This window comes from Rattus norvegicus, chromosome 6, assembly GCF_021556685.1.
Source record: "Rattus norvegicus strain SHRSP/BbbUtx chromosome 6, alternate assembly SHRSP_T2T, whole genome shotgun sequence".
NCBI classification, from domain to species: domain Eukaryota; kingdom Metazoa; phylum Chordata; class Mammalia; order Rodentia; family Muridae; genus Rattus; species Rattus norvegicus.
Window position 1 is genome coordinate 22,329,412 of NC_141539.1, and position 27,114 is coordinate 22,356,525.

At 40.1% G+C, this 27,114-nt stretch overlaps 1 protein-coding gene across 6 annotated transcripts in view; it reads left to right on the top strand.

Moving 5' to 3' along the window:
- The window catches only part of Prkd3 (protein kinase D3), a 75,931-nt gene that overhangs the window by 27,235 nt on the left and 21,582 nt on the right, over nucleotides 1-27,114 (top strand). For all 6 annotated transcript variants that reach the window (XM_087552987.1, XM_087552989.1, XM_087552991.1 and 3 more), the window contains 7 exon segments: nucleotides 11,468-11,606; nucleotides 13,213-13,344; nucleotides 14,936-15,093; nucleotides 20,101-20,293; nucleotides 20,818-20,895; nucleotides 23,077-23,260; nucleotides 24,185-24,308. In XM_087552987.1, the coding sequence (XP_087409113.1) occupies nucleotides 11,468-11,606; nucleotides 13,213-13,344; nucleotides 14,936-15,093; nucleotides 20,101-20,293; nucleotides 20,818-20,895; nucleotides 23,077-23,260; nucleotides 24,185-24,308 (1,008 nt within the window).

Sequence of the window (27,114 nt, forward strand, 5' to 3'; positions counted from 1 at the left end):
TGAGCTATTAAGAGCACTGGCTGCTCTTCTAGAGGGCCAGTTCAATTTCCGCACTCATATGCATGATTCGCAGCTCACAACCATGTATAACTCCAGTATCAGGGGATCCAGTATCCTATTCTGATCTCTAAGAACACCAGGTACACACATGGCACATAGATGTACATGTAGGTAAAACATCCATACACATAAGATAAAATAGCAATAGAGGAAAAGGGGGTAGAAAAATGGCACATCAGTTCAGAGTATTTCCTGCTCTCCTGGAGAACTAGAGATTATTTCCCAGTATTTCCAGCTCTAGGAAATCGGACACCCTCCCTTGTTCTCTTCACAGACCAGCACACATGGCATACACTCACTCACACACACATACACATACACACTTAAACACTATATACACGCACACACAACTCAAATACTATACACACACTCGTAGATACACATGCAACACATAAAATAATAATGAATCAAAAAAACCTTAGAAAAAAACAGTACTTAGTGATAATTATCTCAAGTATAATAAAAATTTTGAACTTTAAAAGAAATATTGTTAGGGCTGGAGAGATGGCTCAGTGGTTAAGAACATTGGCTTTTTCAGAGGAGCCGTTCAATTCCCTGTACCCACAGGGAAACTCACGACTCCCGTAGCCCCAGTTCCAAGAGATCTGACATCTCACAGAGATGCATGCAGGCAAAACACCAGTCAATGCTCATAAAAAAAACTGTTAAAAATATTTTAAAATGTCTTTTAAAAGGTAACATGAATGCTTTGTCTTTAAAAGGGACAAATAGTATATAATTCTTACTTCTCAAATTACTCTTTTTAAGTTAAAGATCTTATTTTTTTTTCTCCTGTCAATGTTAGTCAGAAATTTATCTGGTGTTGTTCTAAAGTCGTCAAGAACATTAATTTCAAAAATCTGAAAACTAGGAAGGGAGCTGCAGTAATTGGAGTTTGATGCTACTTAAGCAGGAATTAGAAAAGTCTGTGATACATTTATTTTAGGTATATGCTATAAAGGAGTCATGGCAAAAAAAAAAAAAAAAAACCAACAACAAACGTTTTAAAGGGGGTCACTTTCCCATAAATTGAGTTTTGAAAACCCGTTTTAACTGTGGAAGGCACTTAATGCTGACCCCCACACAGTAAGTTCTAGAGGGAGTAAATTAAATGTGCAAACCTGGGTCAAAGGAAAGTCAATGTAAAATGGAGCTGGCTGACTGCTCTGTACCAGGATAACTCACTTCTAGGTCAACAAACCATAATGTCAGCTATAAAAATAATAAGACAAAAATCTGGGTGGAAAACACAGCAAGTGTGATAAGATCAGCACCCTCCCCCTATAAAGTACTCACATGTTGGAGAGAAACACAGCGACCACACTAAACACTGGGGCAGATGACACAAAGTGCATTTCACAAGATGATTCAATAAATTCGTAAACAAGCACAGCAGAACATGGTTAAAGTAGTTTTTAAAGGAGTACAGACTAAGTGGTCGACTCTCATAGACATACAGTGATTCGTGGATTGTATGAAGCATAGACCTGCCTAAACACTGACAACGGCTACATCAGCATAAGCAGCAAGATTTTTTTTCCCCAAGAAATATCTCTTTAGCTAGTAGGTCACTGTTAGTTGAGTTTTGTGTAAAACTTAGATATGACTAAAAGTGGTCACTTTCTGAATTTCATCCAATTTCATGACACATCCTGAGGGTGGAGTGAGGTGGAGTTTCTTTTGTTGTTCTTGTTAGCATAAGCCAAGACTTAGCTTCCTTTTTTTGAGCTTTGAAAGTCTTCCAACATACTACATGGAGGTCAATGCTAGCTTCTTCATGTCTTTCCTGAGGAATGCCTTATTCTCAGTAAACATATATTTGCTTTTATACTAAAAACAAAGTCATGCAAATAATGGACATTTTCCTTATTCTGTATAAGAACATGTGTGTATATGGTGTGCTGGGAATTGAACCCAGGGCCTTGGCAATGCTAAGCATGCACACTACCACTGAGCTACCCTCGTACTCCTAGACTCCTATTTATTCATAGTTTACAAAGCAAAATGAACACAAGTGCAATTTCTACCTTGTATAAACCGAAGAGGGTGTGTTTGCCAGGAAGCCACAGAGAAATAGTAGAACTGGCAGTCAAACCTTAGAATGCCATCTAGCAGCAGTAGAACTGGGGCTGAGGCAGGTGAAGTGTGCCAATCAGATCAGCTGAGTGTCCGATTATGAGAAAATCAGTACTGAGAGAACATGGCAAAACCCTGGCTCACAGTACAGCAGTGGCTCCTGCATGGATTCCAAATATTGACACTGTATTGTCATTGTTATTAATGCAAGGTTTTCTTTTTAAGATAGGGAAGTTCATTACCTCAGAACTTAAGAATCAAGAGAGGGACTGGGAATGTAGCTTTTCATTTTAGCCTTATCTATTGATAGGTATTTTTCAAGTCGCTTAACTCCCGATCCTGTTTTCTCTTCTGAGAGCCTAAGATTAGAATATCTACCTTTATAAATAGTTGTGGTGATTAAATACAAAGTTCTTAGTGCAGCCCTGGGACATAATGCTCAGAAAATACACCCATGGCTTCAGATTTCAATGTAGAAAGCTCCTTGGTTCTGTAGATCTCCTAAACCTTAGTGAGCATCAGAGTCACTGCATTTAGTTACATCATGTCAACAAAACCTTATTTTTTATTTCAGTTCTGATGTGCTTATTTAAAATGGGAGATTCCGCTCACAGTGTCTGGTACGCGATGAGTACCCAGTGGATGTTAGCTCCCTGTTTACTTGCTTTCATATTGGTAAGAGGCTTAAACGATACCCTCTAAAGCTATTGTTGCTGTTAGTTTGTTGAAGGAAAAAACTAGAGGCAATTGGAATGAGAAGGGAAGTTGGTAGAAAGCAGTTCATTTGAGCTATAATGGCATTTAGTAAAATTAAAATTCTGACTAAAGCTGTCTGCTTTTAGGTGATTTAAAATACTTGGCTTTAGTTTTGATCACTTGAATACTAGATCTGAAGACCGAATATTCAGTGTACTTGAGGGGTGATTTGGTCTGAATGAATGAATCTATTGTCTCTATCAACATGAATCAAGTGTAATTTTCAGTTCTGTCGTAGTGCCTGAGAACCCCAGCTGTGACTTTTGTTTCTAAAACTGGTTGTCATTCTGTGTTGTTTTTTCCCATTCTCTCTACTACAGCTGTGTTGCAGTAGCTTCGCAACATTCTAATCTTTTTCACACACACACACACACACACACACACACATATACATATATATGTATATATATATACACACACACACACACATGAATATACACACACACATTATCTAGGTTAAACAGTGTCAGGCAGTTATTACTAAATACTTTAACTGGAGGGAAAATTAATTTGCTGCACATTCAGATTACAATCATAGCTGAAAGAGAAAAGGTCCAGGTGTTAAAGACAATTCAGAACTAATTACAAAATAAGGGGTGAAAGTGTATTTAAAAAAGAAAAAGGATTTCTCTGGTTTATGTCAGAAGTGCAAGTGTTAGCTAAATTGAGCAACTCTGCTGGCAAGCGATATCCAGAGAACTGTGAACTAGAGACGTCGGTGAAAGGGAAGCGTCCATTCAAGTGCCTGTTGAGCCAGTCCTCACTGACTCCTCTAAACTACTGATTTTGGCCTTAAGTGAAAACAAGCATTGGAACTCTTCCCTATGGTTAAGCACTTTTCAGAGTTGGTGCTAAATTAATATTAGTCTTGTTTCTGACAATAGTCAACAGAATTTTTAATGAGTGCCAGTTAAATAACTAAGTTCTGGGCTTTTAGGGAGTCTGAGGAAACCTGGAAAGAGAACATCCTTAGCACGTGTTTTCTGTTATTTAGTATAGGTTTTAAAGACACTGTAAAGATATGCTTGGCCTTAAGTTTAAAAATCAATTTAGTATTCCATATATACTTATGTGTGTATCAACCTCTAACCAAAATCGGTGTACTTCACTTACCTATAATGAAAACAAAATTGTATGTGTTAAAACTCTAAGGGTTTCTTATTTTTATACTACCTTTTAAAAATGCCTAATGACAGGTAAATAATTCACTCAGATAGTATTGAATTCTGAAGTTGCTTGTTAACATTCAAATTGATGTATTGCCAAGTAAAATAAAAGTTTTGCAAGCTTCGTACCTTATCTGACACTTTACTAACAGAAGTTGGTGGCATGAGATTTTATGAGACAAGGCTTCAGTGTTTAGCCGCCGTTAGTCTAGAACTGGGAAAACCTTCATTTTGCACAAGGCAGAGGAACTACTGACAAAAAAAAAGTAAGTTGGGAAGTTACTGGGAGAGCACTGTTAGGAACAGGCCAGTGGCTTTTTTTTTTTTTAAATTTGCTTTAAACGCTTAGCTTCTTAGCTGTCCTCCATTCCCTCCTCCAGTCAGGGCTGGGGTAGGGACAGGAAGAAGACGTGGGCTGTGCGTTGTCAGGTTACTAACTCCCGTCCACATTCCCAGGCTCTAGAGTTTTGACTCCTTCCATCCTAGAGCATCAGGGCTCTTCAGCGTGAGCGTTAATCATTAACTGGGGCCAGAGAGTCGCACGATGGAGCTGAGTGTGCAGTCTGCAATACCGTACCTACTAAATGTCCACAAACCCAAGTGCTGGAAACTAGGAGTGCACAAAGACAGTGCCGTGTACCTCCTGGGGCAGAAGTGTCCTAGAGAGCTGAGAGCTCTGTCGGAGCTCACGTGGAGCTTGGCCTTGCTACTGAGAGCTACTGAACATACCCTAGGGTGCTGCCCTGCTAGCCCTGTTCCCTGTCCCAAGAGCCCTTGTTCTCCTGCATGAGAATGGGGTGTGCAGAAGATGAGAGACCATTTCTTGTTGTCGTACGTCGTAAAGGCAAATAGAAGATAGCAGTGACGGGGCAGTTCTCCTCCCTCTGCTGCCCCATGACTGCGAGCAGCAGATTCACAGATGGAATCAAGAGTTAGTTTGCGTTATTTTGCCAGAATATTTTTTTCCTTTTAAAATTATACAACTGGGGGGCTGGGGATTTAGCTCAGTGGTAGAGCACTTACCTAGGAAGCGCAAGGCCCTGGGTTCGGTCCCCAGCTCCGAAAAAAAGAACCAAAAAAAAAAAAAAAAAATTATACAACTGAGTGGAAAGTGGCCTTTTCCTTTATTCCTTATTCTGTTGAAGTACAGCTTAGAAAAACAAGCCATTCTCTTTGAAAAGTTTCTGCTTTCTGTGTATTTCACCGCTGGTTATTTTTGATAGGTTTTGAAATATAAAGTGCTTTTGTTTGTGGCTTTTAATGTTTTGTTCATGCCTTTTTTCCCTCATGTGGTCCAGGCCAGCCTTCAAATCCCTGTTTACCCAAGGGCGACCTTGAACCTCAGCTCCTCTGCCTCCAGCCCTAGAAGCTGGGATTGCGTGTGTGTACCCCTGTGCTTGGCTTGACTATGACTTTCACATAGCTCCTATGTACTGAGAATCATTCTGGAAGAGGAAAAATAATTCTGAGCAATAGTTGAATTTGGAGTTTTGAGGATCTGTGGACTATTAAAAATAGGCAAAAATGTATATAATGAATTCTCATAACATATCTTAAACATATGAAAAATGCCAGCCTTGTAGAATGGACATACACAAGTCAGGGCAAGGGAAATGGCTCCATGGATAAAGCTCTCTCCCTGTAAACATGAGGTCCAGAGTTGAGATTCCCAAAATCTGCACCGAAGCAGGAGATGGCAGCTGTCTGGGGAAGAGTCTGGGAATCCTGGGTCAGGCTGGCTGGACTTGCTGGAACCTGCCCCATTAAATAATCCACATGCCCATAGAACATGCATGCAGATGCACAGCACCAACTCACATACGTAAAAGGGAGGAGGGTACAAGTTGAAACTACACAGAAGTACCACTTTTCATACAAGAGTAACAAATGTGATAATGAACTTAGAAAGTAGCATGTGACAAATCCTTTCATGTGTGTTACGTTTATGTGTGTATTTGCATGACTTTTGCATGTGTGGGCCCACATGTGTGCAAATGTGGTGCACATGTGTACACAAGCATGTGAAGGCCTGAGGTTGATGTCGAGTCATCCTCAGTTACTCTTCTGCTTTTTTCGTCAAGGCAGGTCTCTCACATCACACCCAAGCTCACTGATGTGACTAGTCCTGATGGTCAGCTTGCTCTGGAGACCCCTCATCTCTCCCTCCAATTGCAGAAGACCGTCAGACCCACCTTTTGTTCACATGGGTTCTAGGATTTGAACTCTGGTCCTCTCTCTGCCTGAGGGGCAAGCACTGAGCCATCTCCTCTGCTCCACAAACTTAATGTTTTGCATGTAGACGTATAAGCTGGTGTCTTTGTGAAGACCAATTGATCAGTGTCTAAAAGTTTCATATATATGTATACTTTGACCTAGGAAATATTCTGAGAAATTATTTCCACACATATACTCCAGAAATAGTAAAGGTATAAACATGCGATTACTCACTGGCTGTTGCTTGTAATAACAAAATATTGGAAACAGTAATGGCTAATATGGCACATCCAACTGGTCAGGAATTCAGATTCTTTATGTTACAATAATTTGTTTAATTGTCATGGTAACTGCCAAGTATGCTCTGTTTTATAGATAGAAAAACAATAGTTAAGATTATACAGTTAGGGGTTGGGGATTTAGCTCAGTGGTAGAGCGCTTGCTTGCCTAGCAAGCGCAAGGCCCTGGGTTCGGTCTCCAGCTCCGAAAAAAAAGAAAAAAGAAAAAAAAAAGATTATGCAGTTAATAAGATTTGAATTCAGGGCCTTGGGTAAAGTGCTTGCTATGTAAATGTGAAGACCTACGTTTCATCCCCAGAACATAAAAATCTGAGCGCAGTCATCCTATAAAACTCAACAACCAGCGAGCAACACAGTCAGATTCTCCAAAACTGCCAAAGTCTGAGAAACTTTTAGATCCAAAAAAACCCTACTAGTACCTGACAGCTCAAGGTCATATAGATTCATGGAAGATCCTGGAAAGGAGAAAGGACATTAGATAAAGCTAAGGAAATCTAAATAAAATATGACATTTGCTATAAATGTGTCATACTTCTATAAAGTGTTAATTAATAATGGGAAAACTGGGTGAATAACATTTTTTAAAATTTTATTTATTTAATGAACTCCACTGATAAACCAGAAGGGGGCATCAGATCTCATTACAGATGGTTGTGAGCCACCACGTGATGACTGGGAATTGAACTCAGGACCTCTGGAAGAGTAGCCAGTGCTCTTAACCACTGAGCCATCTCTCCAGCCCATGAATAACATGTTAAAGTAATTTTAAAGCTCAGGCATCCATTTGAAAAGAAAGCCTAAACATCATGTTTGTAATATTTTTTAATGTTTTATTAATCCTTTGAGACTTTCACGGAATTTATTTTTATCATACTCAGCTCCATTCCTCCTCCTAACTCCTTTCAGATCTGTCCCCACCTCTCTACACTCCCAACATTGGGTTCAGTTTTTCTTTTAGTTACTTGAATCCATTTGTGCTCCTCGTTCTCTCCTACATGTGGAGCCTTAGGCCCTTGAGCATGGGCAGCCCTACTAGGAGCCATGCCGTTAAACACTAACTCTCTGTCACCTGTCTATAGCTTCTTGGTTCCATCTGTGCTGCTCTGTGCTGGAATGTTGGCCGGCTTGATCTCGTGCAGGTCTTGTGCAGGCAGCCATAGCTGCTGAGAGCTCATAGGCACAGAGGTCCTGTCAGATCCAGAAGGTTGTTTCATTCCAGTCTACCGCCTCTGCTCTTGCAGTCTATATAGGCCCTTCTCTGTGATGTTCCCTGAGCCTTGCGGGTATTGAGAGGAAGTGAGTTTCTTTAAAATTTTAATGTTTCTCATGCATGAGCAGAGTTGAGTCATGTTCTTACTTGTGAAGACCTGACATCTGAACTTTGAAACCCATGAGTAGCAAATATGTGTATATTCATTTCCTTAGCAGATTGTTTCTGTTTATTTTGTATCTTGTTTAGATGTTTTAAAGCTATGTGCTTGTGGTCCATTTCCTGTTTCTTCGTAGATGTTTATCTTTACTATATCCGTGCCTCTAGACCTCAGTGCTTTTTAAAGACCGGCCAGAGTGAGCCCCTCAACCTCAGTGACAATATTTAATCTCTTCTTATTTTTCAGTCTATTTTCTGTTATTTTGGTTCTGACATTTGCTTTCACACAATTTGTAACTACTTAACAAACACACATATATGATACTTTAATAAATAGGATTTTTTCACAAGCCAGTCATTATACCTTTTTCTCTAGTCCAGTGGTTCTCAACCTTCCCAATGCTGCGAACCTCTAATCCAGTTCCTCATGTTATGGTGACCTCAACCATAAAATATTTTTGTCTCTACTCCATAACTGTAGTTTTGCTACTGTTATGAATCATAATGTAAATATCCATGTCATCCATTGTAGATAGAAATACCTGTGTTTTCTGATGGTCTTAGGCAACCGCTGTCAAAGGGTTAAGGCCCACAGGTTGAGAACCACTGCACTAGTCATTCAGTGATTTGTCAGGTTTATAGGTATCTTGTGAAGATGTTTACTGGAAATGACTTGACTGACATCACCAACATCTTTCAGCCTCTTGACATATGTTTATTTTAAATAATTATTTGTAATATTTTCTGCACTCTTTCTTTTACCAGCGCCAGGGCATTTGTGTATTCATTCATCTGTGTGGTGCTGAGGCTTGGCCTGGGCAGTGCACATGCTAGAAACACACCAGGGCCACACCCTATCCCCAGCTCCCGCTCCTGTTACCCATTAGGTAGCATGTCTACTGCACTGTTGTTTATGTCTTTTCCAGGCTGTAAATGCATTTAAATGTTGCTTTCTTTTTTGATTGGTGTTTTTAGTTAATTCTTTGAGTTATTACAAGAAGAGACTTGTCTTGTCTGATTATGTCAGGGTTAGTGACCAGATGACTGGCCGACTATTCTTTCTGGAGAGAAACAACACCTCTTTCCCATTTCTTACTGTGTAATTCAGATCTGGTAGATTTGGTCAGATCCTGACCAAAGCTTCAGTCTCTCTTCAGGGATTGCTCAGCTCTTTCCTGCCCCAGTCTCCTGAGTTCTGTTTCTAGACAACAGCTTGGATCCTTACCATCTTGCCTTTGGCCGTTGTCTCTTCCCTCTTAGAATATAAAATATTTTTGAACTGTTGGTATTCATTAATTACAGTGCTAGGAATTAGACGCAGTCATCAGCAAATTCAATTTTGAGACCATCATGTAAAGCCAGCAGGACCATTGTCCCGTTTTATGACCAGGACTGATGAAGTTTTTCCGTTATTATTTGCCCTTATTCTAGAAGTTTTGTGTTTCACTTGCCATTTACTATCCTGTTGTTTAATATCTGCAAGTGTTTCCATTTTTCCCCTGTTAGATTGTAAGCTTTTGGGAGGTGTTTGGAAGATACAGACTGTTTTCTCCTTACAACTGCTATCCATACCTTGTATTTAGTAAATATGACAGGAATGCTATTTTTAAAATCAGTTTTATTCTTTCAAATACTGGTTTGAGATTTTATTTTCTTATGACGGTGGAATATGAAATTCTTTTTTAACATTGAGGGAATGGTGCAGCTAAGTTCTAAAGCTGCTTTGGTCTCCTATTTAATCATTTAGCTTAGTAAATTTTTAATTAGAATTTAGACAAAATAATTTTTTATTTCTCTCTTTTCAATTAAAGATAATTACCACGTTAGCTATACATTAAAGCATAGTTTAAACTTAATAAATACTATTGATAACTCAATAATTGAAGGTAGAGTTGGAATTATAAAATACCCAACTAAATAACTAAAGCATCTGCCGTAAGATCTGAGGCTGCCAAGAGAGGGCTGTAAATTTGTCGTGCTTTTCCCCAGTGAGCTGAGTAAATAAGAAAACACGGTTAACTACATGCTACACTGTGAAACCCAAGAAATGTCTTTTTGTGATTCCTCACCAAGTAGTGCCACCGTATGAAGTACGAGAGCCATCTTTTCTTCAACATCCCTGCAATATAGTTTGGTGTGACTGATTTATGCCAGATCATTGAGCTCGAGCCAGTAACACACCATACTGTTTATTAAAGGACAACTGTGGTGTTATCTTCTGAGAATCAAGGAATTTTCTATAACAGTGTGTTCCAAGGCACTAGTAAAATAGATGACATCTTTTATACTTTTAATTGATTAAAAATGGAATAATTTTGTAAGGCAGATATTAAAAATTCCTAATATTTCATCAGATATGATACATGCCTTTAATCCCAGAAATCGAGAGGGTGCCTGGCCTTGGTAGCAAGTTCTAAGCCATCCAGGACTGCATACGGAGACCCTTTCTTAAGCACACAAAAACGTTTAACTATTAGCTACTTCCTTCAAAATACTGGCACACATCTTCATATTTTGTTCCACATATGAATGCCCTAAGTATTGTAAATGAGAATAGTCTGTTTAGGGCATATGTGGGGAAATCCTCAAGCCTCTGTGTAGCGCGCTGATGATGCAGTTTGTAACTGCAGTGAACGGACTAAAGTGCTAGATGCGTGCTTGAACTGAAAAGTCAGTACCCTGTCGCTGCTGTTAGAGTTACTTGGTCTTCAGCCCTGAGACGGTGTGGGTGTCTAGTTCAGTGATCTTGAGTATAGTTGCTGCAGTTACCATGGCAGCGAGGTACTTTGCAGTGTGGCTAGTGTGACTATGGAGATAAATTTTTTATTTCATTTTAATTATTTCAGATTCAAATGACTACGGTGAACAGCGCTATGCTATAGCAAATATTTAAGATATCAGTTTTATAGAGAAAAATATGTTCAGTGTTATAGGCTCAGCCCACAATTAGTTGACTCCATTGCATTGTACAGCACACCATAGCAGAAGCAAAACTGTCTACCTCAGTGAGAGCAGGAAAGAGTCCAGAAGACACCAGAGGGTACAGTCCCCTTTAGGACTGTCCCTGTCCCCAGGCCCCACATACTCATGACACATAAGGGCTGCAGAACCTCCTAGGAGTGCAGTATGAAAAGCAAGCCTTTAACGCATGGACATTTTACACATCCTATCCAAAGAAGAGCAGTAGCTGACCGAGTGTTGAGCAGTACAGCTCTAATGAATGGAAACAGCTGCCTGCCTCTCAGGATACAAACTGACCCGTGGAAGATTACGTTGTCTTACAACAAGTAGAAATCTGAAATTTGTAAGACACATGTGTTTTAAGGTAATGATTATTTATTTGCAAATTTACTTTTCTGTTTTTGAGCTTTAAAATTAACCAGGATGTTTGAGTACAAGGTTCACCTTTTAAATATTAAAAGAGTTGTTAGTAACTAGCACTGTGCTAAGACACTTTAAAATTCTTGTATAGAATATTTATAACAGCAGAAGCTATGGAATATTGATGCAGGGCTGTCTTTCTTCAGTTTCCAGAGTGTGGATTCTTTGGCATGTATGATAAAATTCTTCTCTTTCGCCACAACATGAGCTCAGAAAACATTTTGCAGCTGATTACCTCAGCAGATGAAATACATGAAGGGGATCTTGTAGAAGTTGTCCTGTCAGGTAAGCAAATGGCTCCTTCTCCCTTAGTCTTTTCTCCCAGAGTGTTTTCTACACTAGTTCTATGTTCTACTGCACTTGGCTCCGTCACCATGTGATTGCTTGCTTCTGTAATGTGTGGTCATGGTTTCTGCATGCTTTTCACTTTTGGGAAGGTTATAGCACTATGAGAAAGGAAAACTGAATTTCTTACGAGTTTTGAAGCTAAGGAATTGCCAGTTAAACTGAAAAGAAGTGCTTTCCTCCGAGTCAGAAACATAAAGGGGGACTACAGTTGTTTCTTTTCCCATTTCTGTTAAGAGCGTGGAGAAGAGAACAGAGGTTCCGAAAAGAGAATCTGGATAAAGAGAGGAATATTAAAGACTTGGAAGAGAAAGTGGCAGTGCTGGTTACTTGTGTGGTTTACAAAAACATCTCTTCCCTTCTTGTCCCCAATGGACATTTCCCATTTTCATTACCGCCTTGCCCCTTTTTGCCCTTCCTGTTCCCTAACTCCCACCATTTTCACTTCCCCAACATCAAGTAAGCAGGACAGTCACTGAGCAATGTGAGGGGCAGAGGAATGCCACAAGGAAGGCATCGTTCAGTTGGCAAGAGAAGAAGGTTGATAAGAGAAAGGAAGCAAGTGGTCAGCCAGACACCCAGAGCCTGCTCGCTCTACCCTCCCTCTACCCTCTTTTAGCCTATTCTTGAGATCCTCTCCGGCCACTGTGTCTCCCTACTGGTCCTTACAGCTCTCATCTGTGTTTCTGATTCTTCATCTCCCTGGCCCCCTGCATTGATCATTCTACACCACAGCCCACCTTTCTTCCCTTCACTCACAGGAGATCTATGTGCTGCTCTCCTCTAAGGTCATGGTTACGTTCATTCTTTCTTGGCTGTGGACCTTTCATCAAACCGCAGGCACCTCACTAGTGACTTTCAGGTGACGTGAGAGAGCGGCGTTTGATCTACTGCTCCGTGGCTCATGGAGAAAAGAGGAGTCCTGGACATCTTTGAACTCAATGTCTTATTTTCACAGAAACACTGTGACAATGAGGTTACGTTCCATAGCACTTTTATTTTTACATTTTACTTCAGTGTTTCCTTTTTCAGTGCACCCTAAGCTAAGCAGTTTGTAATGGGCTGAAGAAGACGTAATAGGTATTTACCATCTTGTTCTGAGACAGTGCTTCTGGAGTACCTAGCCTACAGGTTTCCAACTTGGCCTCTTTGGAACTTCACTCATTCAAAGCTGCTGGACTCCCAGAAGAACTGTTTTTAAAAATCATAGTATTGGACCAGAAGGAAGGCTTAGCAGAATGTGATCCTTGGCACACACATGATAGGAGGGAAGAACTCACGTCTGCAGGTTCTCCTCTGACCTCCACATAGGCCATGGCACTTGCTCCTCCCCTAACATGTGACATGCAATAAATAAGTTTTATTTCATTAAACATTTTAAATCACAAGTTTATTAAATGCTAAAAATAATTTATTTTGTAGTCAAATGAAACGTTCAGAGACATTACCTTGTGTTTCCATATAAATGGATATGGTGACCCTTCCTAACTAATTTGCAATTATAAAATATAGTTTAATACTTTTGGTATTGTTCTTTCTTTTTAAGCTTTGGCCACAGTAGAAGACTTCCAGATCCGCCCTCATGCTCTCTATGTCCATTCTTACAAAGCACCTACTTTCTGTGATTACTGTGGTGAAATGCTCTGGGGATTGGTACGTCAAGGATTAAAATGTGAAGGTGAGCGCTTTTAAATGTCTGCATTAATTTGAAAGAGGATTTTACATTTGCATTTGTGAATTCCTAATGAAAGACAAAAGTCATAGTTGGTGCCTGGGTAGTAAGACTTTAGAATCGCAGAGATGAGGACTCTCTGGTCTTTCCTTTGCCTCCACCTACTGGTTCTTCTGCATAGGCAACTTGGCAACCTCTCTGGAGACTGCCTTCTCTGTGAAAGATACTCTTCCAGTATCATAAATGGTTAAATAGGTAACGTGAATAAAATAGTTGACAGAACAGTGGCTTAGTAACTATTAGCCACCTACAATATAGAGTTTTATTATATTTTTAGTTTTTTCTGTACAGTGGTAAATTTGGTAAGTTAGATTTGCTAGGGCATAGCAGTTCATCAGACAGAAGTCTCTTCAAGAAGCAGTGGCGGGTCAGTGAACTTTTTTTGTAAAATACCAGCAGGCAAATACTTTACAAAGGCTTTGCAGGTGTGTGGTTTCTATAGTGTCTAACTCTGCTGCTGTAGTATAGAACTAACTGTAGGAACCAGAGAGGTAGCTCATCAGCCGAGAACACTGGCTGCTCTTTCAGAGGACCCGGGTTCAATATCCAACACCCACACGGTGCCTCACAACCATATGTGACTCTAGTTCCTAAGGATCTCATGCCCAGAGCACCAAGCATGTATGTGAGATACACACACACACACATATACACATACATACATACATACACACGCATACATACATATATATACACACATACACATACATACATGAAGACAAAACATTCAGACAAAGAAAAAAATATGTCAATAAACAATAGACTGTGTTGCAATAAAACATGTTTATAAAGTAAGGGAGATGTCTTAGTAAAGGGCTTGCCACACAAGCATGAGGACCTGAGTGCAGTCCCCAGAACCCTTGTAAAAGCTGGGCGTGGTGACATGTTCTTGGCAAATTAGGAGACAAGGGGGGCTTTCTTACAGTTCCAGGCCCCAGTGAGAGATGCTGCCCCAACATAGGTCTCCTCAGTAATGGGAGCTGAAGTTCATCTCTCACCTCCATACTCATACACAGATCCCTGCACACACATGGTACACATACAGCCTTTATGTTGTACAATTGTGTGTTATACTTACATGACACCGATACTCTATATTAGCATTTGTTATTATTTTATGTTCAGAAACATTGAGATTTGAGTTTCATATAGTTTGTCACTGGGCAGTGCTTAAAGCCAGGAGTGGCTCTTAAACCCTTGCCACGTTCATAAACATGCTTAGCCGGGCTCCACCTCCACTGTTCCGAGTCTGTAGCTTCAGGGGTGAGCCTAGTAATTTATGTTTCTAATAAACTTCCAGGGGGTTGTGCTAGCTATCACAAGTCAAGACTCACTACTCCAGGCAATATAACTTTTCTAAATAAACTTTTCTATACAGTTCTTATTCTTGAATTTGTTATGTTCCACGTCATCTGTTATCTTAGTTCTTAATTAAGGTTGGTATTGTTACTGGCAGAAATAAAGACTGTTTTTTATGTGTCACATTTCAAATAGTTACATTTAAAATTTTTATATTTTACTCTTAAAATATATTTAGGCTGTGGATTAAATTATCATAAACGATGTGCCTTCAAGATTCCAAATAACTGCAGTGGAGTAAGAAAGAGACGTCTGTCAAATGTGTCTCTGCCAGGACCTGGCCTCTCAGTTCCGAGACCCCTGCAGCCTGAATGTGTGCCCCTGCTCAGTGAAGAGGTATGTATTCTCAAGTCATGGGAGGCATTTTACTAATTATTCCCAGTGATTTTACAAGGCCTATGACATCCCAGAACAGGTGATACCAGAGGACAGTAACGTTCCTACACTTAAGGAACTTTAAATGTGGTAATAAAGACAAGGCTCTCCAATAGCAGTGGATTGTGCCGTGCACTCCTGGGGACTGCGTTATTGTATAGATCACTGTGTGAGCCTGCTTTCATTATCCTGCACCCAGCATCTGTACTTCAGTTAATCTTACGTGTAACGATAATGCCAGCTTTCCTAATACACAACTCCAGTCATGTTTCCATGTTTCTCTCCTCTAGATAACTATATTAGGGATCTCCAGATGAACAAAACCTATACACGTGTGTGTGTGTGTGTGTGTGTGTGTGTGTGTGTGTGTGTGTGTGTGTGTGTGTTTAAATGACAGAATATATTACATTGGCTTATGTGATCAGATTCTCAGTAGTCCCAAAAAGATCATCTATAGACTGGAAAGCAGGAAAAACTAATGGCTACTTAGAAACTAGAAGCCTCAGAATCTGAGGGACAGCTGTCTGGAAGTGTACTGGAGAGTTGCTGGTACTAGTCTGTCTAAAAAGGGCTGATGCATGTGGAGTCTGACAGGCACAGTGATGGCAGGAGGAAGCAGCTCTCCACTGAAGATTGGCATGGCATGCAGAATGTGCACCCTTCTGTTCTTATTGCATCGGCACCCACAGCGCCACCCACGGTCACAACATGTCTTTCCCTCTCAGATATTTCTCATCACTGGAAGTTTGTTGCACACGGGCCGCAGTTTGCTCTGGGCAGTGCTTGAAGCCAGCAGTGGCTCTTAAACTCTTGCCAAGCTCTTAGAACATGCTTAGCCGGGTCCCGCCTCCCCTGTTCCGAGTCTGAGGTGGCACTTACCTAGACCTACAGAGTAGTCTGTCTTTATAGTGCCATCACACTTTTGAAACCTTGTTTGTGAGTCTAACATTCTGCCAAGTGTTTGTGTACTAAATTATAGAAAACGAGAAATAAATTTCTAAAAATAAATAAACACATAAGTAAAGCCAATATGTAAAGCTCTACTGCGTAAGGAATTAAGCTTGAAAAAGGCATACTGGAAGCAGATCCTTAGATGTAACTGTATCATAATCATAAAAGACAATGTAACGAGGTTCATGAAAACAGAAATTCTCTCTGTAAAGTTCAGTCTGTGACTCACTTAGCACAGCACTTGGTACCCAGGTGATATGAATGAATGAGCACGCCTGTTCCCAAAGTGTGAGGTAGACTCCGGAGACACAATGGGTAAGTGCCTTCCAGAGTCACAGGGCAGATTAATAAGTGTATTCTTCTTTCCAAGGATAAATACAGTAGTTTATTGAAGATTTATGTGCTTAGTAGTACTTGGAATGGTTTATATCTGTAAATTGTAATCTTGCCAGGAGTTGGTTTTAAAGCCTCTGTCTTTTATATATAACTGCTATCAGGACTTCTGTACACTAGCACAGTGCAAAGCTTTGGGCTATTGTCTATTTAATAAAAGTAAAACTTATGTAATCCTACTCTAAAACTTCTCCTGTTCATATACTACTTAGCCACTGAAAGAAACTTTTGAAGTAGATAAAGAAAGGTAATCCCAATACTCAAGCAAGGATCGTGAGTTCTAGGCCAGTGAGACCCTGGTTAACAACAGCAAACACCCAAGGGAGAGAGTAGAAGGAATGTGTGTATGGAGGCCGAGAAGGAGAAGCTGTGCCCAGACATAGGGGAGGCCTTGGGAGGAGATTGGTGTGTCTCATACACTGAACCACAGAGGGAACCTATCAGGGAATGATAAGTTACTGCTTTAAGAACCCACGAATGATGCTCTGGTGGCAGCTACCCTCAGTTGGTCGTTCCTGGCCTAGGGGAAGGCAGAGGGCAGAGGAAAGGGAAGCACTGCCACCCTTTAGTAATCGCAGGGCATTGGTTCTAGAGCCTGCAGCAGATACTGAAATCCATTACTGTTCAACCCCTTTTTAGAAGTTGGCAGGATATCTGCATATAATGTACTTACACACATCTCTTGAACACTTTAAGTCATCACTAGGTTGTTTAGATACTCAATATACTGAAAAATAGAATTATTGTTCTGAGTGTGACGGTGAGCATCCTGCTGATCTCTAGTGTTGATCTCAGTCATCTGGCTCATGAGCAGGTGTGTTCCCACTTCCTTCCCACATATGTATCCTGCCTGCAGTGTCCCCGGTAGAAGACGACCAGCCTCTGTGGATGGGGCGTATGCCAGAGCAGTTAGAAGGTGCAAGCAACCCTGACGCTGAACCAAGGGCAGTGAAGAGCTCTTCAGCCTCCTCATGCCTACCTTGTTGCTCAGAGGTCTGCATTACAATCGTCAGAGGCACACTTCATCCCAGTTTTCTTAGAGGAAACGAGGAATACGTTTCTAAAAATGAGTGGGTGGGTGGGTGGATGGATGGATGGATGGATGGATGGATGGATGGATGGTTGGATGCCAAGATATAAAGCCTCACTAAATAAGGGAAATGAGCTTGGAAACAGGTATGTTGGGAGTAGAACCTATTAACATAACTCTGAGGTTGCCTTCGTCTGTGTGCACAAAGCTATTTCTATCATGATCATAAAAGACACTGTAAGGAGGTGAAAGAACAGAATTTTTATTGAATTTGGTTAGAATGAAAGCTATAAGGTTTAAGGATCCACAAGTACTGACTGTTTGAAGGTGAAATGGTTGAGTATTCATCTCAGTATATTTCTGAGAGACAGAATGACACTAGAAAGAAAGCTCAGGTCTGAGCTGGTGCACAAAAGTAGAGGAACTTGTCTCACAGATTCTCCAGTGCTGATTACAATGTGCAGAGTTGATGGTTTTTTTATGCTTTTCTTTCCGAGAGAGAGAGAGAGAGAGAGAGAGAGAGAGAGAGAGACAGAGAGACAGAGAGAGAGAGACAGAGAGACAGAGAGAGAGAGACAGAGAGAGAGAGAGAGTCTGTGTCTGTCTGATAATTGGCAATGATGTTGCACAGTTTTGTTAGGAATTAATTAGCTTACAACTAAGCCAATTGGAAGTAAGTTACTTTTAGAAAATTTCTGGCTACACATTAAAACAGAAAAACAATTAAGCTAATACTAATTTGCAATTAGAAGACTTTAAAAGAAGGCTAGGATTTTCACTCAATTCTTGTTGTGTTGATGTCAGTGGTCCCATTCAGTTGCTCATTGAGTGTGCCATACCTCTCCTGCCACCATCACTGCCAGAGGCAGTCACTGAGACTCGGGTCATACTGATTGATGTCAGTCAAGGCACATGGAGGTAGGGAAAATGTTAAGAATTTCAGGGATTCAGTGCAGAAAACCTACTCATTGTATTCTCAGTCCACTTTGATATTTAGATGGGAATAGAATTTAAATAACCCTGTGACTGCTACTGCTACAGAGGGACAATTGTACCTGGCACACATGCTCTGTACCATGTCCCTAATGCCCTGAAGATACCAGCAGGACATGAACAAAGGTACTAACCGGCCATGCAAATAAAAGTCTTACTTACAGGGGTGTCCTCTGTATTGGATGACTAATACACATCAGTTTTACTGTGCCTTGTATGATTTGAACTTGAGGCGGACCAAAAATAGAAGATGCAGGAGGAGAGGAAGTGCAGAGGAGACTGGCACACTGAGAACAAGCTCAGAGGGCTGCCCCTGACAGTGAAGACGAGGGCTGGAGTGTACTCCCTTCAGTCATCTGCAGAGGTGTCCAAAACATGATTATGTTTAGATCGTCTTCCAGATATATAACATAGCATTTAGCATATAATAGTCACTGCATACGTGTCTTCAATAAACGGAATGAGCTGCCCTGAACTGGCCTGTAATTTAGGTTGATCATTCCCTTTGTTTAGAGAGAGCTGTAGTTACAAAAATCTACTTATCTCTCAAGCTTCACAGACATTTTTAATTGTTCTTTAATTTTTTAGCTTTGCTTAGAGGAAAAAAAATCCTCCAAAAACATTGGAAAATATTTGCAATATCAAGGGTCGGCTTCAGATCTATTACTATCACTAATGCTACTTTGGTTTTTTTCTTCAACCATTTAGTTCAAATTTCTAGAGACATATTCCAGTATTTTTGGGAAATTGTGAAGTAACTCTTTTTCCAGGCTATTTGCAGTAATGCAGTGTGAGCGCTGACAGGCATTCCCCAGTCTTTGCTTCTCCTGTGATTGATCAGCTTGATCAGCTTTCAATGGGGATTAGCATCTGCTGGGAAGTCATTGTCAGCTTTCAGTTTTATTGTAAAGTGCTAAATGTGCCTCTCATACAAGCCTGTGTGTGTGTGTGTGTGTGTGTGTGTGTGTGTGTGTGTGTGTGTGTGTGTAGGTTGGGAAATGGAAAAAAGCTATTAAATTGGTTGAGAAATCTGCCTTTGGTGGTGGTAAAATGAGCACCATTGTAAAGTAAACTACAGAAAGTGCCATTTGCAGTAATGCCCACCTAAGCAGAGAAGTCAGTAAGTCCCAGTGCAGAACAAACATTAGGCCAGCCCTGTGAGGTGGAAATTGTCAAGCCATTGGGGATTTCCCTGGGAATGGAAGGCAAGGCTGGACAGGTACTTCGTCATCAAATACTCATTATCTGACCCTGCGTCCACCAGCTGTGACTTAGACAAGGAGCTTCTCTTCTTAAAGGGTACATGTTGTGGCGCTCTAAAAATGTAGAGAAATAACCAAGTGCTTGAACAACCTTGTGAATTGCCCACTGTTACGTCAAATGAGTACTTCTATACAGTAGTCTGCAGCCTGCATTGCTACTATCTTTTTTAAATTATCATTAAATTTATTTATTCCCTTTGCAACCCAATGTCAGCCCTTCCTCTCCTACCAGGACCCATCACAAAAGTCCTCCCCAAGATCAATAAATTGTGTTTAAGTTTTGCTCCCAGTACTTTGTTTTTAAGATTGACCTATACTGACAGAAATTACTTGTTCTAGTCACATACTCACCAAGAGCCAAGTAAGAGAATCCCGTCCTGGAGTGGTCGTCCGATCTGGATGGAAAAGATGGTAATGTGCAGGGTCAAAGTTCCACACACGTTTGCTGTCCACTCTTATGGCCGACCCACAATATGTCAGTACTGCAAGCGGCTGCTCAAAGGCCTCTTTCGCCAAGGACTGCAGTGTAAAGGTAGGGTTGCTTGCGTTCCTGGTACACTTCATGTGCATTTTTATAGTAAATATAAGTCTAAAATATCTAAGTGTCAGTAACATTATTAAAAAATTTTTTCTTGTGGTTACTTTAAAAAGAAAGAGGGATACACACACACACACACACTAAACTTTATCTACAGTGTTCTATAAAACTATATGAGAAATCATAGTACTATTTCTCAGTTAAATTAATTAAGTATAAGATCACATGCTGGTAAGTAGAAAATCTATGCATGCCATTAGATTATACATGAAGTAAGAGGAGGAGACCTGGAGCTACCAGAGTCGTTGTATCGTACAAATGGCATTAACTTCATCACACAGACGAAGAAGCTTATCTCTGGTCCAGTTAAGGTGCAGAGTAGGTGCATCAGAAGTTAAAACCAGACTGTTGCTTAAGACTTGAGTTCTCAGAGCAAGTCACTGTTTCTGAGTGATGTAAAGGAAGTGTAATATCTGATTCTACCTGTTTAAATAATAAGCTGGATGTTTATATTTTAGATTGCAAATTCAACTGCCACAAACGCTGTGCATCCAAAGTACCACGAGACTGCCTCGGCGAAGTTACTTTCAATGGAGGTAAAATTATATTTTTTTTAACTTTAATAAAAGACCAGAAAAGGTCATGACTCTGTACTATCTGGGTAAGGTTGTTTACATATTTTATTTTACTGGCTTTCTTTAAGATTGTCTTCTGACTTAATAACTAGCAGAATACAGGGATCAGTGACACAACATTGAGTAGTGAATGCCTTCTGGCCTTCCTTTAGCCATCCTGCTACTGTGGCCCCCAGGATCCAGGGGTGCTGCATATCAACTTCCAGATCACTTTTTAAATCTGGCTGTCATCTTTATTCTTTATTTATTGACTTTTAAATGTAAGACCAACCCTCTGAGGTGATTCTGATACATGTCTAAGATACAAATACATTAACTAGTTTGCCTGAGAATTAAGGCCAAGAAGTGACAGAGCTAGAGTTTGAACCCATGTCTGGCTCATTTGTCTTCTTCTCTCAAGTAATCTATCCCTCTCTTCCTAAGTAGAGCAATGCTAGTGAAGTTACATTTACTTTTGGAAGGAAAGAATGAATAGCACATGCTGAAAGGTTCCAACACAATTTTTCCTTAACGATAAAAGTAAATGTAACTAATTTTTTAGGAATAGGATAATGATTGAAAATTGAACTCCTTGAGAATTTAATTAACATTTTCTGTATTTTTTTTTCATGGTTGTCAGTTGTCTTGGGTCTGTTTAGACTGATACTAAGTACCATAGGTGGGGCAGTTTATAAACAACAAAAATTTAGTACCCATGGTTCTGAAGGCTGAGAAGTCCAGGATGCCAACAGATTCTGAGTTTACTGAGACTTTTGCCTCCTAGTTCGTGGAAGACACCACTTAGATATGTGGTAACATGCTAAAGTGTGTGAAAAAGCTCTTAGGGCACTAATACAGATTGTAAGGCAGAGCTGTCAGAATGTGATCTCTTCCAAAGGTCCCACTTCTGAATACCATTACCTCAGAAGGTAGATTTAATAGACAAGTTTTGGGTAAAAGATAGTTAATATTATTGGTAGAGTACGATTAGTTTTTCCATATGCCTAAAGTCTTCTTTAGTTTTATAGCTTACTCATTTGTATTTTTGTGCTTTCCTACCTTTTAATAAATGGATATGAAATACTGTATATTCATTTTAATGTGCAATTTTCTGGTTACTCATGAGTGTGAATACCTTTCAAGTATTTGCTGGTTATTTAGGTACCCACTCCACCCCCGCCACATTGCCTCTTCAAATGCTTAATTTTTGTGATGATTTGACATACTAATCCTTTCTTCATTTATAGATCATAATAACTTGATGGTGTATTTTTAGCAGCTTTGCTGACATATAGTTTGCTTGCTTTATAATTTACTCACTTATATTCACAAAGCTATATGGCCATTACTCTATCCAATTTTCATTCTCCCGAAAATTAAATACTTCATATTCCCATTCTATTCTCACTGTAATAGCCTCTGGCAACCAGTAGACAACTTTCTACTTTTATGTCTTTGTATTTTAGGCATTGAACATAAATACAGTCATACAATCACTATGAGGCTTGTGGCTGATTTCTTGATTAGCATAGTATTCTCAGAGTTCACACATATGGTAGCTTTTGCCAGTTTAGTTCTTATGGACAAAGGATATGGCTCACAGAGAAATAAGTGCATTTGATTTGTGCAGTCACCATCTAGTAGGTTTTTGTGCTGTACCTGCCTTTGGGGTTGTTAGGAATAATGTTGCTATGCACACTTTAGTGTTGCTTCTCTGTGGACATATGTTTTCATTTCACTTGGGTAGATACCTGGTACAGAAGGAGGTCGGCCGACGTGGTAACTCTGTACTTAATGTTTTGGAGACCAACCAGACTTCCAAAGCCACTGCATGGGTTTAGCGCCCATCAGTATTTAAGTAAATGCCTTGTCTTTTATTAGTGAATTATAGAATTTCTTTAAATATTCTGACTACAACTCCCTTATCTAATGTTTTTACATACTTTCTCAGTGGTAGAGCACTTGCCTAGAATTTGCAAAGCCCCGGATTTGATCCCCAGCACATACAAAAAAGTAAGAAACAAATAAAGACTTCCTCGCCTTGAATCTCAAGGATATTCTTGTCAAGTTTTAAACCTTTTTTTCTAGTTAACTTTAAAACTGATCTTAGATGCATTTATATTCTATGACTATTGAGCTGCAATTCTTTTAAACCTTTCCTAGAGCCTTCCAGTGTGGGAACTGATACAGACATGCCGATGGATATTGACAGTAATGATGTGAACAGTGATGGCAGTAGGGGCTTGGATGACTCAGAGGAGCCCTCCCCTCCCGAAGACAAAATGTTCTTCCTCGACGCGGCCGATCTGGATGTGGAGCGAGATGAGGAGCCGGTTAAGACAATCAGGTAATGCATTACACTGCTGCCAAAGGCCAAGGCAGGTCAGGCTCTCCAGTCAGGAAAGGCAGCCTTTCTGTAAATGGAATTTGAAGTATAATTTAAAATCTAACCAAATCATGGCTAATTAATGCATGTGCCACATTATTTCTGAAGTAAACGTTATTATCTTTGCTCTCAACTCAAGATAGAAAGCAATACAATCTTTACTTTCTTAAAAAGAAAAGGACTTTGTTTCAATAGGGTCTGGATAAAATATCTCACTGTAGACCAACTACCTCAAGGTGCCCATATTAAACCATTAATTGAAGCAGCCCGGTTCTTCACACACACAGGTCACCGGTCCAGCAGTGAAGAATATATCCTAAGATGCCTGCATACACATATATTTGCACGTTTTCTCCAGCTATTTATAACCTGATTTTATTTATTACACTTTAATTTTCTTAATACCTATAAGTATTTCTCTTAACTGTATTTTTCTCTGATATGATCGACTTATTTTGGAATTTGAGCCATGTAAAGTTGAGTAAACCTGTTTTGCCTTATGAATTTATTTTTCTGCCTAGGGCAAGAAAATCCCTCAACAGCAAACCCAAATGACCTCGCAGGCTCCAAATCATCTGGCTGGAAGATTCCTTCTGCTCCACCCATCATCCCCCACCCCACCCCCCATCCCTACCCCACCCTCTCATGCTTGGCCATGTCCTTCCAGAAAGATCCTGACAAGCATGACTATTTACAGTATTACAGTAGCTTGATAAGTTCACTATGTATTAGTATAACAGAAAATTTATTTTCTTTTTAAGTCATTGTCTTCTTACAATCCTTTGAAAAATATTAGCTCAGTTATGTTTTAGAAACTTGGTGAGGTGTGATTTTTTTTAAACTAGATATTGAAAATATTGATCATAAATTTTAAATATTTTCTAGTCCATCCACAAGCAATAATATCCCACTGATGAGGGTGGTCCAGTCCATCAAGCACACAAAGAGGAAGAGCAGCACAGTGGTGAAGGAAGGGTGGATGGTCCACTACACCAGCAGGGACAACCTGGTCAGTACCACGCGTGTGAACATGCTAGGAAGCTGGGCGAGGGCTTCTGCTGTGTGCACTTCCAAAGTTAAGATGAGAGGAAGTATATGCTGATGTTAAATACACTGCCGAGTGTGTAAAAGCTGTGCTGGAATGATGGTCAAAGGAACCCCAGCGTAGTGACGCACAGTGTAATTACGCTAAAGATGGACAGAGTTAGAATTGCAAGGGAATAGTCATCTTTAGTAAGGTAGGAAACAGTTGCTTTAATGTATATAAACAGAGATTGTAAAGTTACAGAGGACAGAGCAGAGGAAGACTCGGCAGAGTGGAGTAATTGAGCATCCTGGCCTCAGAGCTGGCCATAAGTCTGCTAGTGAAACTGTGAGCATGCCATAGCCCAGTTCTTTATACCTCAGTGTCTGTAAAGTCCGCTTAGTAGTAGTAACTTCCTCATACACCCAAGTCATCTACTGGATCTGAGAACTTAGGGCAATACTTGGCTTATAGTAGCAGTCAGTAAATCAGTAGCCATTTAAATTTGCTGAATATTTCCTAGTAATCCTTTCTAGAATAATAAGTTAGATTGCTGCAGTAGATCTCCTTGGGAAAGTCCCTTTATGCAGAGGACAGCTGCCGGAGAAACTCACATCTGATAGAGAACAGAGAGTAGCTCCCGTGGAGTACTCAGCCCCAAAGAGCGCTGCTGTGGTACCATACCTCCGTCCCTCAAGGCGCAGGGGCCATTGCAAAAGACGGGCAGAAAGACGAGAGGGAGAGTTGGGAGGACCACAGGGAAACTGTCTTCTGGACATGACAAGACTGCTGTGGCTATCTGCACCGGACGAAGCCAGTCGCAGTTACAGTGGGAGGGGCTCAGAGGCTCCTGTTCCTGGCTGAGGGCTGGGGAAGGGGGCGGGGACAGATCTTCCTAAGGCTAAGGCTCCTAGTGGGTCAGCCATGCACACACCCCACATCCAGAAGGTTACAGATGGCAGCAGTTGGGCCTGGAGTTATTTTTAAAGAGGGACACAAAATTGAGATCTGGGCAGAATTAGGGGAGGAATGGGGATAAAATTATCAAAACACATTATATGCATCTATAAAATACACAAAGAATAAAATTATTTTAAAACATGAAGTGTTTGATACATTCAGCTAGTTCAGTAAAGTTTTATGTGCTGACCGCAGTACAGATTACAGCCGTGTGTGTGTTCGTTTGCTTTGTCCATGTCCTTTCTACAGGAACGTAATATACACACATCTGAGGCTTTAATAGTGTGTCTCATGATAGATAAGTCAATAAATACTGTTAGGGTAACAAGTAGTCATTTGGGAAAAATGACCATAGCATAAACACACTTCACATGTAACAAAACAAATGAATCAAAAGGTTTAAACGCTTTCAGGTTAAACCAGTGGAAGAAACATTAGAATAGTTATTTTATAAAGCCTCTGTGTTGGACAGGGGAGAGCCATGAACCAATGTCATGAAAGAAATTCTGTGTTTGGCAACTCCAAAAACAAGCAAATGACAAGCTGGAAAAAGTATTTCAACTTACACTTTAAATAAGAACAAATCAAGAATATGTGAGGGCTGGAGAGATGGCTCAGTGGTTAAGAGCACTGACTGCTCTTCCAGAGGTCCTGAGTTCAATTCCCAGTGACCACATGGTGGCTCATGACCATCTGTAATGAGATCTGATGCCCTCTTCTGGTGTGTCTGAAGACAGCAACAGTGTACTCACATACATAAAATAAATAAATAAATCTTTTTTTAAAAAAAAGAATATGGGGTTGGGGATTTAGCTCAGTGGTAGAGCGCTTGCCTAGGAAGCGCAAGGCCCTGGGTTCGGTTCCCAGCTCCGAAAAAAAAGAAAAAGGGAAAAAAAAAAAAGAATATGTGAAAAAGCCAGCAAATTGATAATGAAAAAGATCACAGCACAATAAAAAAAGCAAATTAATATGAAAAGAGAGATCACATAAAAAGGAAATAAAATTACTCTTACACATAAAGTGTGGTTTTGTTTATAATAAAAATATCAACTTTAACTTAGACTGATACAACAGTTTGTTTGTTTGCTTTTTGCTACATGAGAGATCAAAACGTTTAGAAAGTGTCTAAGTCAACGGTTCTCAACCTATGGATCACAGCCCCTTTGGAGGTCGAATGACCCTTTCACAGAGGTCACCTAAGAGCATCAGAAAATAGATATTTACATTATGATTCATAACAGCAGTTATGGAGAACACTAAGTTATTTTATGATTAGGGGTCACCGCAGCATGAGGAATTAAAGTAAAGGGTCACAGTGTTAGGAAGGTTGAGAACCGCTTGTCTAAGTAATTACCCCTGTGACTATATCCACCCCGTGGGTAAGAATACAAATTAGCTCAAGTCTTATTTAACACTACCAAAACAGTCTTCTTATATCTTTTTAATTTTTTCTATATTTTTGGGAATTTTTTATTTGTATACAGGAAATACCCTATCTACCCCATTTCTCTCCATGTCCCTCTAGCACATCCCCCTTTCAGTTCATGTCTTCTGTGTCTGTATGTGATAGCCGCTAAGTTAGCGAGTACTACAGATAAATACCCGAGTGTCTGGCCACCCAGTGGAAGATGAAAACCTACCAGTAGCCACATCTTAAAAAATAGGAAAAATGATTCTCCCTCCCCCAGCAACTGTCCACTCTTAAAGATTTTAAGGGGTGAGACCTACAGATCATGTACTCCACCCATGCCAGGATTTTGTCTGGCTTGATTTTTGTATAGATCTTATGCAGGTAACCACATCTACTTAAGAGTATACGAGTTTGTTCCCT